General features: G+C 35.7%; 1 protein-coding gene across 1 annotated transcript; it reads left to right on the forward strand.

Annotated features, from left to right (window-relative positions):
* The first annotated feature begins 61 nt into the window (after positions 1 to 61).
* On the forward strand, positions 62 to 12,177 carry SPA17 (sperm autoantigenic protein 17). Its single transcript, XM_037505524.2, has 5 exons — positions 62 to 160; positions 1,353 to 1,533; positions 7,355 to 7,425; positions 9,576 to 9,650; positions 11,840 to 12,177. Exons 2-5 carry the CDS (start codon positions 1,380 to 1,382, stop codon positions 11,981 to 11,983), a joined length of 444 nt encoding a protein of 147 aa, XP_037361421.1. The 5' UTR covers positions 62 to 160; positions 1,353 to 1,379; the 3' UTR covers positions 11,984 to 12,177.
* Positions 12,178 to 12,504: the final 327 nt, after the last annotated feature.

Here is a 12,504-nt window from a genome sequence, read left to right on the forward strand (position 1 = left end):
GCGCGGGGCCGCCAAGGCTTGACTCCGCCCACCGCGGGCCGTTCAATCCGCGAGGCCGCGCCCCTTCCTTCTCGGCCGCCGTAGCTGGAGAAAGACGGTTACCCAGCAACGAGCAAAAACAACCTGAACCACCGGCACCAGCTCTGAGAGTAAAGAGGAGGTGAGGCGGGCTCCCCTATTTCCTCTCCAAAACCGAATCCTCGCCTTTTCCCTTCGCCTCTCGTTTTCCCTCAGGATTTCAAACACACCCCGGGGACCCGCGGGCAGATGGGGAGCCAATTCAGCCCGTTCTGTGAGAGCCTGAAATCCAGAGCCTCGAAGTCCCGGAGCCACCTAATTAGCCCTGTAGTTCCGCTTTTCACAGCCCTGGGATGATTCACTACCTCATCTCCTGTGTCCTCAAAAAAAGGAAGAGAAAAAAATCCTCCACAGTTTGGGGCTCATTAAATCGTCTAGTTCCCCACCTAGATCCTCAGCACTGCTTCCACCATTATTCGGCATTAACCCTCCCACATATAAACAAACTTATATGCCTTCTCAAGAGCCCAACCCACTGTTTGTCAGTTATTCTTTTTTTTTTAAATAATAAATTTTATTTTTATATTCCCCATACAATTGCAACCCCCCATATTGACCCCAATCCCTCCCCTCCCACCCCCCACCCCCAAAAAGTGTCTCTGGTTCATAGTGTCAGTTATTCTTAATCGAGGCTTTGTATTCTTAGACTGGAAGAGAAGACCTGGTCAAGACAAAACCAGGGTGGGGAAGTATCCCAAAATTTTGGAGGCTGGGATTGCGAAATCAAGATCTTTTCCCACCCCCTCCACTCCCTTTACAGAGTATTTAGGTGCTTCGAGGTCATGCTTCAGAAGTACAAACTAACAAAGACTAAGTGTGAAACTTCTTCATTTAACAAATTAATTTCTAGAACCAGGATTAGTACCTACTTTTTTTTTTCAATTTTAGTCCCTAAACAGGGTCTTCTCAGCAATTTATAATGAAGTTTTAACAACCGTTCTCTCTAAATTGCTGTAGGTTAGCAAAAATTACCCTCATCTCTTACACATAGAAAGAGGGACAGAGGAAAAAGTACCTAGTGTTAGTTTAAAAATCTGATTTTTGTAATGTTTCACAATGATTTGACCTATTAAATGGGTCGTTGTGTGTAAATATTCTAATAATGAAAAATTCAAAACTCTGGAAGAAATGGATGGACTTGGATTGTGTTTGGGTGGGGGAAAGAATTGAAAATCCAGAAAATTTGGGTCTCAGAAATAATTTGTCATTGTAGTTGTGATTATATAGGCAAAAATTAGATAAACTTAAAGACTACCTTTTTAATGAATCTCTAGGTACAATAGGCAGTTACTTCCAAGGAGATGTCGATTCCATTCTCCAACACCCAATACCGAATTCCACAAGGATTTGGAAATCTTCTTGAAGGGCTGACACGCGAGATTCTGAGGCAGCAACCCGACAATATACCAGCTTTTGCAGCAGCATATTTTGAGAATCTTCTAGAGAAAAGAGAGAGTAAGCTTTTTAAATAGGCAATTTTTAAATAAGAGATCAAACATTTGGTTATTGTGACTCTTAAGACTTCCTATTCCACAGAAAGCTTTTATGAAAGATGTAGCTTCAAATAGCAATTTTTACTACTTGCAATGTGTTTTTTTAAACTTTTAAAATCTTTTACATCATTGTTCATTTTTAAACAATATTTGCATCCCCCCACCCCCTCAGGTGTAGTCCCCATAGAATTTCCTTCACCAATGCACCTGTGCACCATCACCACAGTCCCCTGTGCTCCTCCCTCCCTCCCTCTGATCCCTCTCCCTCCTCCTCCCCTGCAGGATGTCCCTGATTAACATGTGTGTTTTTGACAGGTTTCTTAAATCATGATATTTCAGATTCTTGAGGGTTGACAGTTTATTACCTAGACCTCTTCACTGTATTTCTCATGGACGCACTGGGTATATGGAAAGAGATCATCTTCTGGCTCCCAGTTTTCATCATGCTGTTCCTATACATCCCAGACACTTTATCTATTCTTCCTGGGAGGGGAGTATGTGTTTTTCTCCACATATTGACTCTTCATGCTTAAAAGTATTGTGAGCGTTGGAAAAAATAATCCTACACTCCTAATAGTAAATTAATTGATATTTGCTGGGGGACATAAACTGTGTACAAAAAAGACAGAGAAAAACTGCTTTGAAAAATGAACTTCCAACTTGGGAAAGTAATTTATACTCATTCTCTACATTCCCAAGATCCCATCCTTCCCATAGACCGAGATTTCATGCTTACAGTGACTCTTTGATTGAGAGAATCAAAGAATAATCAAAGAATAATTTCTTAATTTTTATATATACAATTTCCAAATCCCCAACCTTGAAGATTCATGGCTATCAAGACCTGACCCAGTGTCAAAGTGGGAATAATAGTTTTCACAAAAAAACTCTTCTGACTAGAACAACCATATTGTATAAGCTGCTGTCATCATTTTATATTATAATGATTTAACAGTGATAAAGGTGATTAGAAACAATCACAAACATCCATACTAAATCATAAGGCTTGAAAATGAAACAATCACCTAAACACTACACAGCGCGCACACACACGCACACACACACACACACATGCACGCTTTTTTTCTTTATTCAACCCTGGCAGAGCAAAAACCTCTGCCAGTTCCCTGAATGTTACTGATCTTTTCCATATCTGGTGTGAATATTTGTTATACAATCTGAAACATAAGTGCCACGAAAAAGCTATTACAAGAACTCTTAATAAGGTGAGAGGTGGATTGTAATAAACATTAATTTTATCATAACATTAATTTTACAAGGTCATGCAGTAAAAAGTTTTCATCATTTAATTTTAGACCTCAAAACATCCTATTACAAAAACATTTACGTCATTATTACCAGATAATAATTATTTAAACAATTGGTGATTTAGATTAATGGTCTCAGAACATAAGCTCTCTAATTAAAAAAAAAAATGGGTAAATCTATTTGAAAACATTTTAAATACCACACCCATTTCCACTCACATAAAAAGAAGGTGATTAGCCAACTGATACAAATATCAAAATTTAGTCTATCATAAAGGGAAGAAAAATCCCTCTGGTCCATTCTCTCATGAAAACCAAAAATACCCTTACCAGTACTCTTCATAGGTAATTACTAATCTTAACTTTGACCTTTTGTGACAGGAATTTTGTTAGAATATGATATAAATGGTATCTCAAATAATTAGGGAAAAGAAAGTGAACTTTTTATTAAATGACATTGAGATAAATGGAAAAAGATAAAATTGGATCAACTATTTACATCATACAATAGGATAAGTTCCAAGTTAATGAAACCATACCAAAAAGCACAAATGGATTTCTCTATAACAGGAGGGGAAAATTTGCCAAATTTCTATAGTTACTTTATTTTTTTTTTAAGATTTCTTTATTTATTTATATAAGCACTGGGTACAGTCAGAAGTGTGGGAGGGTGAGAGAATTCACCAGAGCTAGAGTGGGAACAGAACAGGCAGACCGACAAAATGCACTGCTGAGGGGAGCAGCAGGTGCGGCAGGAGAGGTCTGTTGCACCATGTGGGACCCTAGCCCGGCGGCCGGGGATCGAACCGGCACTGCGGAGGCTGCGGGCAGCTTCACAGCCCAGTGCTCAACCGCTGCGCCACCAGGGGAGGCCCTCTATGGTTACTTTAAAATCCAAAAATACTGATAAAATTGACAACATAAAAGTAAACTTTTACATGGCAAAGAGCCCCATAAGGAAAATAAAACTACAAATGATAAACTGAGAAAAAATATTTACAATATATACCACAATGAGTTAATAAACCTAATAAAGAGCTTGTAAAAACAGTGGAGGAAAAAGGCAAACCTCATATAAAAATGAGCAAGAGATAAACATTTCACACAAAAGTAAATCCAAGTGGCCTTTAACATATGAAAACATACTTAAAGTAACTCATAATAATAGAAACTCATTTCAAAACTACCGTAGGGTACCACTACCAACCACAACTCCCACTCCTATCAGATTGGCAAAAAGTCAAAAATTTACCAATTTATTCCAAAGTCTAGAGGTGAAATAAGCACTCATAGATACTGCTGGAGAAGATATAAAATGATACAACCCCAAAGAGGAGGTATCAAGGTGGGGGCAGGAGGGGTCTTGGCAGTATCTATCAAAATTATATGTATTTAACCCCTTGTTCCAGAAATTCCACTACTTTACTTTTTTTTTTAAGATTTATTTATTTATGCATACAAGAGCTGAGGTACAGGCCAGAGGTGGGTGGGGTGGCGGGCATGAGAGAATTCACCAGAGACAGAGAGGGGAACAGAACAGGCAAACTGACTGAAATACACTGCTAACAGGCGAGACAGGAGAGGGCGAGACAGGAGAGGTCTGCTGCACCATGTGGATCAAGCTGGTGCTGCAGAGGCTGCAGATGGCTTCATAGGTTGCGTCTTAACCCCTTACACCACCAGGGAGGCCCCCCCACTACTTTACTTTTAACTGCATCATTATTTGAGGAAACAACCCATCAGAGGGGATATAATGAATAAACTAAAGAACACAATAGAATAATATACAGTTGTGAAAAAGAAGAATGAAGAAGGTCTCTGCATGATGCTATAGAGTGATCTTCAGGATCTATTAAGTGAAAAAATAAGGTTAGGAAGAAGAGTGTGTTTAGTATGACATCAATTACCTAACTAAGTGTTGTTAATATGTATACATAACTGTTACATTTTTTAAGTTGAAGTATAAATATTTTGAAACTTTTACCTCTAGGAGAAGAAGGACCGGAAGCTAAACTGCTGTGAATATATTTTGAATTCAAAATCATAAATGTTTAACATAGTTCTAAAATAGAATTAAATTTTAAAATCATTAAGCAAATTCTAAAATTTAGAAGCAAAGTGAAACACACAAAAGATAGTATAATTACGCAAAAAGGAATTATTTCAAATGACTTTATAACAGTAATTTACAGTACATTCCTGGTAGATATATCCAAGAAATAAAACGAAGTTAAAAAAAATCTTGCATTGTTTTCAGTCATTAATAGTATATAATATTGTTGTTCTGAAATTGTTTTTAATATAGTGTAGGACATGGCAAATAAGTAACTATCCTGTCATTAGGAATAAGATTTTTTGTTAAGAAAAATAACACTAATATGAAAATGAAAGAAGGTAATAAAATCCTACAATCCTAAACTGAATTTGAAAATATCAGTGTGACCCCATGATATGGTTCCTCTTTTGAAAATGAGTGACGTATTTCCTACTGGATAGTTTTCAAAAGGCCCCAAAGGCCAACTAAATTCCAGTGAACACCTGTTCCCTAGACTGTGACCACCAGCTCCTATCTCCAGGGATCCAGGTTTTCTTAGAGAACTAATTCCATTAACTGGGCAGGAAACATAAAAAGTGAGCCTAATAATCTTGCCTCACCAGAAAATAAGGAAGCTCTCAAAGATTACTAGAATTGCTTCCAAAGAACTCAGGAACATCTGAGCACCTGAATCAGCTTGGGCCAATTTTGGACGATTATAGTATCAGTAAGAGTGATAAATACAATGGATATAAACTTACCCAATTTTTAAAAATTCAAAGATCATAATGTTGAAATCAAAACTAATTTTTTATTCTTGAGAGGATTTTAGGGGGAACTAAACATTCTGAAAATTTTTAAATGGAAGAATCAAAATTTTAATCTGCCTTGTCTATAAGAACTGTATTTCCGGGTAATCAAATAATTGATGAGGGACTGTTTTTCTTTATTGAGTACTCCAGAAATAAAGAAGTAATGACCAAATTACATTTTGCAACTCCTAATTATGTAAGCACTCATCATCAATGAACCCATCAAAATAATAAAATGAGAAATAACCAAGTATTATTTAATCTGACAGAATTGTATTGGACTACCTATAAAGTAAGGTACATTTGCCCCCCCTGAAAAAAAATTAAACCTGAATCAAATCTAGCTACCAGTCTACAGGAAATCAAAGGCACAGGAACTTGTTAAAAATCATGGGAATGGAATCAGAAACATCTAAACTGTGGAAAACTCCAAAGGAAAAAATGACCTAATTATGTCAACAAGTAAATGGCAAGGGAAAAATGCACGGTATGAGATAGGGAAATTACATTTAAAAGATTTCAAAAACAGAGCCAAAAGCCTGTGTGTGCCCATTACTTGGGTCGTATTTTGAGCAAACAACAAAAAATAAATAAATAAAAAATATCTTAGACAATGGGGTAAATTTGGATAGTTGATGGTTTAAGGAATTGTTACTGTTTTGAGGTGTGATGATACTTGTGATTTTATACCTTAGACATGCATTCTGAAGTAAATAGTAGATAAAACAATAGGTGCCTGGTATTGGCCTGAAAGTAATCAGAAGGACGGGAAAGTGAGAGGTTACAGACAAAATACAATAAATTATGAGTTTGTAATTGTTGATCTGAGTACCATGTACATGAAAATCAATTATATTATTCTCTCTACTTTCGAAGTTCTTAATGAAACTTTAAGGAAAAAATTCTGTTTAAATACTCCTTCCTTGGGCCTCCCCGGTGGCGCAGCAGTTGAGCTCTGGGTTACGAAGCTGCCCGCAGCCTCTGCAGCACCTGTTCGATCCCCGGCTGCTCCCAGGCCACAGGAGGAGGGTCCCACCTGGTGCGCAGACCTCTCCTGCTGCCTTCTGCCTGCTCTGCTCCCTGCTCTGGCTCTGGTGAATTCTCTCACCCTCCAGCACTTCTGACTGTACCCAGAGCTTGTATAAATAAATAAATAAATAAGCAAATAAATAAATAAATAAATAAATAAATAAATAAATAAATAAATAAATAAATAAATACTTCTTCCTGTCTGTAACAATTGACTCTTTTTTTTTTTTTTTTTTTACAAAACCCTCTCTCATCCTTTACATTTCCAGGATTCCTTCCTATTTAGCATTTTTTACATTTTGTGTGTTTCCTAATACATGTTTATATGTTTCTATACTTATATTTAAGCATTTCTCTTCCCTTCCATTTTTTAAATAAGTTCTATAAAGGTGAAAATTACAGGGTTTTTTTTTTTTTACTGCCTTTTTAAATATCCCCAAGATCTCATCTAATGTATAATTCATAATCATGCATGTAATGACCACTAGTTATGTCTCAGTGCTAGGCTGTATATGTCATCAATAAGAGTTTCAACTGTCAGTAAAGATGCTGTGATGTGAAAAAGAAAACTGGTTTTGTTATATTCTAGATGTACTTCAATGAGCTCAAAATAAATCTGAAACTATTTTTATTATTTAGAAACCGACTTTGATCCAGCAGAATGGGGGAGTAAGGTAGATGACCGCTTCTATAACAACCATGCATTCAAGGTATGGTCCTGTGAAGCTATTGAATTTAGCTGTTTCTACTCTCTGTCTCCAAAATAGCTACTAGGGATGTCCCCAGAACAAATATCTTATCAAGCCTTTTTAATTGTGATGTTCAGCTTGACAAATTCTTTTCTAAAGCTTCTGAATTGTTTATAGACACTGAGCTTAATTTTAAAGATGATCAACAAGAAGAATATACTGGAAAGTTGTAGAATAATTACTCTGTCATTTATTGTTCAGATTTTATTGAGTATTAAAGTGTTCAGCATTAGCAGATACTCAGCAAATACTTGCTGAACTAGTGAATAATATTTCTTTTTAAAAACTCATCTAATTATTTCATTACCATTAACATCTTACAAAGACTGGTTAGAATTAAAAATGGTAATGGTATAGTTTTCTCTTTAAAGCTAATCTCGTCAGACACTGAAACTATCTTCCTCTTTACCAGCACTTGCAGAACTGATCTTTATCAACCAAGATTCCCAGGCAAAGGTACCCATGTGTGTAGGAAATCAGTGTTTCTCCTTATATCTATAAATGTCCTAGTTATATACTATCCTTGGGATAATTGAGAAAATACATGCTAAAAAATTCTGTGTTCTGTGGGCCAGATGAGGAACACTGATTAAAAGGACTTTGTGGGATCCAGCATCTTTGGTATTGACAGAGAGCTTGATAGAAATTCAGAAGTCTCAGATCTTATCCCAGGCTTGCAAATCAGATGCTGAATTTTAAAAAGTCCCCAAAGTAATTTGTAGGTGCACTAAAGTCTGAGAAGAACTACGATAGACAACTGAGAATAATACATTAGTCACAAAGCACCAGCAGATATTAGAATCAAAAGTAATTGACACGGTTCAAGTTTTGATGGTGTTCTGCAGCATATTTGGGGAATAGCTGTCTGTCATTTATTTCATGAGTTCAAAAGTGAAATTCCATCCATTTGTGTCTGCCAGATATGGGGGTGTTCAGTTTATTTCCATTTAATTCTTACTTGTATTTTTTATTTGTATTCATGTTTTATTGAACTCAAGAGAATAATGCTGAAAACTTTTAAATCCTTGTAGCATGTAGCTACATGTAGTAATTTTAAAGTGTTTTTTAATTCTCTTTTGAATTCTAAAGCCTTCATTTGATCACCTTATGTGTCCTTACATTTCTGTTTTATGGATTAAAGAAGCTCTTCCCATAGGTTTTGAATTAGCAATTCCTCTATTTGGTGGAATATTTCAACAACCACTTTAAAACAGAGCAGATTTCCCTTTTTTAATTTAAATCAATACCCACAGCAAAACTTATTTCTTCAGCTTAATTTTTAATCTACAAACTTCATTAAGAAGTCAACCTTATACCGTGGAATACAATGGCATCTATTTTGTTCCTATTTCAAAAACTATTGATTGGTCTTTCTTTTTTATACTTTAAGATTTAATACAGCATCTTATCAGTTTTTTGGTATAAGACAACTTTTATCCCATTGAGGCATTTTACTTGCAAATATTTATTACATCCCTAGAAAAATAATCCCAGAATTTTCCCTCCTGTGTGTTTTCCTCTTGCTTCTTCATGACCCATGATCCCAGCTGAGGTGTCAGTACAATGAAACCAAACTGACAGAGCAGGTGTTTCTACCATTTTTCTAGATCTTTGCATTGTACATCAAATCTGGGACTAATCACTTTATACTTGTTTAACCTGCCTCTGAGGTTCACAACAATTTTCCCTGTTCTGTGATCATTAATGATTTTAAACTTGCCAACATAACCATGCCTCATCATCACTGTTAAAAAAACAGATGATGACTTTGGCATTTGTGCTTAAGAGTGGGTTCATGCTCTTAAGAGTGTCAGCCAGGACATTCATGCACACCATTTGGTGGCATGCAAAGATGGCAGAGAGAGCTGGTTTATTTTTAATATTAAATAATGGCACACACATTCCAAAAGCAAAAGATTAAACATTTTTACCACTTCCTGGTCTTTAATATTTGTTCATGCATATACCCTTGAGAGTTTTTCTTTCTTTTCCAACTTTCCTTGTTAAAAGGTCAGTATGTACCTCATTCCCGTTACCTCTAATAACTCAAATGATCCAAGACTTCACAATTTTGGAAACACTGCCTCTTTGGTTCTCTTTCTTCTCCCCAGGAGCAAGAGCCACCTGAGAAATATGAACCTGAAAAAGAAAAGTCTGTGAAACAGGAGACACCCATCACAAAATTAGTAAGTTATATTGGATTCCTTCAAAAAATGACATTACTAGATTTAAAATTTTACTCCAAATATACCTCTACTCTGTTTTTAATATTGCTAAAATTGTGATTTTTTTCCTAAATAACTAGCATGATGGATCATTTTTAGCCATGCCTCTTAAAAAGGAAAACTCATCTTCCCTTTGACCATAAGATCTCATTTTTCCAGATCTGTCAGTGAATGGAAAAACAGACAGAATTCAGTTCATCTTCCATTTTGGGGATTTTCACTAATTGATGCTATCACTGCCACACAATGACAATGATTCAGAGATTAAAAAAGGAAACTCACAGGGAATTAATTACACACAACCAAATAAAATGGCTTTATACTATGTTGTCTTACTCACCTTCCATGAACTATCCTCTACAAAAATGACTTCCTAGCTAACAACCTACATCAAATCAATAAATACCTAGGTCCACCCTCTGAGATAACCTATGTTAAATGATATGCTAAACCAGCTCTCAAGAAATGATTGTGCACATCTCTACACAGCCCTATATTCAGTCATGTCATTTTGATAGCTTGAAATAAACCACAGTGGGAATATTTTAAGACTGTGGCAAATATTACAAATGAAGACTTTTTTTTCTGGAGATTCAGGAAAAACAGTTGAACATTTCACCTGACATTGCTGAACACATGTTAATCATTTACCAGCATGTCACCATCTATATCCTTCATAGTCTAGACTAAAGAGGACCAATCCTAGTGAGAAAGAACTGTCCACATGTTGAAAGCCAGATTTTTTAGTTCCTTTCCATGGCTTAATGTCCTAGTTAATTACCCAATAATTAGCACCCAAAATGGACATTCCCCAAGGAATACTTAATTTCCTACAGGGTGGGCCATCACTTTCCCCTTTATAAATTTCCCTTTATAGCCCTTATAAGTTCTTCCAGAATTATATCAATACAACTCAATCAGCCTAATGGTGTAAGAGACAATGGGACATCCGAGAAGAGGAAAGAGTGTCCTTCCACCTCATACACACCTCCACACAGGCTTTCATACATTTGAATTGAGAGTCCATTGATTTCTGACTTCAACATAATTCATTTGCCCATGTTGAGACATCATCTCAGAGAATTTTATACCATTCTGTTTGCATTTAAAAGTGTAAGAGCCTCATCATTTGTAATGGAGAAAATAGGGCTTGGACACCCCAAAGGTCCATCAATAAGAGAATGAGTAAATAAATTTAAATGCATTGGTACAATGGATACAATGTATATAAATAACATAATAACATAAACAACAATAACATAAAAAAATAACTGGACAGTTATTTACTGAATAATAACGTAGTGAAAGACAACCACAGTTAATAGAAAAAGTTAATGGGAAAACTGACTGCAGAATGTTGTTAACATGATATCACTTTTTAAAATAAAAAAAAAATAGAATATTTGGAAAGCTAGATATACTCAGGCCATAATAATAGTTATCTCTTAGAAGTAGGATTTGAGAGAGAAAATCCTTTCATTATCAGTGATACATAAGTGTTTAAATATTACATATCATTTTTATAATTTTATAAGATATATTAAAAGTTATGTATTTCTTGAATTATGCACTTAACATCTGTACATTTCACTGTAAATTATGCCAAAATTTTTTTGTGAAAAAAGCTATATATGAAAGTTCAACTAATGATGTTAAAGCTCAAACTCTTGGACTAAATGTATTTCTTTTTGGCTATCTAAATGTATGATTTTGATTAATCACTGAGAAATTAAGAAGTTAACACTTTTATCAATTTTATGTAATCATGATTATTTTGAAACAGCACATTTACTTTTCTTCTTGACATTTTACCATGTGTTAAGGACTCTTAATTATTTCCCCCCACAAAAAAAAAATGTTATTGCCCAGAAAACTTAAATAAGAGCTATTTTGAGGGAGGGGAAGAAATTGGCAATGAGCTTTTATTACAAAAATATTAAGGTAAGGCAAAACAAAATGCTTGCTATTTTGGCACTCACCGCTGGGTTCACATATAACATGACAGTATATAAAATTCCTTTGGGAAGCAACAGTTGCTTCCCAAATCACAATTTCTTCATCCCTAAACTGATTAAATTCATGCACTAATTTTTATGATGTCAGAATATGGTGTAAGAAGTTTCTTGCTTTTTCTCCTTTACATGAAATAGTCTTCTGAAGATACAGAAAAAGAGAATGCTGCTATCACAATCCAAGCAGCCTTCCGTGGGCACAGAGCCAGAATGGCAGTGAAGAAAATGAAATTGGAAAATTCTGAAAAAGAGAAAGTAGAGGAAGAAAAGGAGGATGAGTGAGGAAGACAAGTGGTTTCACCCCCACCCAAAAAAAAAAAAAAAAAAAAAAAACCAGGAAAAAAATCATCCAAATCCATCATCAACCTATTGTGATTGTCTTTTTTCCTTACCGAGGGAGATTTGATGTAGTGTAATAACATTTGTTGCTGTTGTGAAAATCTGTCGTGAGCATTTGTTTAATAAACATGCCATTGAACATATGCCTCTTGAGGATTTCTCTGAGATCATAAGTTTATGTTGGGACAGAAACTTTGTTGCCACTTTGTAGTAGGAACCCAAGAGAGACAGGCAGTAGAGCAGGTTTTCAAGGCAAGACTCTGCTACTTGTGCCAGAAGTTCTTGTGCCATTTATTGAAAGCATACAGGCTGGTAAAAGCTGATCATGTGACAACGGTATGAGGAATAGGGTCTGGAAGGTGGGATAGGAATGGGGGACAAAGTTTTATGAGGAACAAGGAAGGGGACATCGTGGCCATATATCAAGACATTTGCATCAGCAAAGCATTTGATGTTATCCCAGG

The sequence above is a fragment of the Talpa occidentalis genome, unplaced genomic scaffold (genome assembly GCF_014898055.3).
Source record: "Talpa occidentalis isolate TD23 unplaced genomic scaffold, MPIMG_talOcc4v2.1 talOcc4.12, whole genome shotgun sequence".
NCBI classification, from domain to species: domain Eukaryota; kingdom Metazoa; phylum Chordata; class Mammalia; order Eulipotyphla; family Talpidae; genus Talpa; species Talpa occidentalis.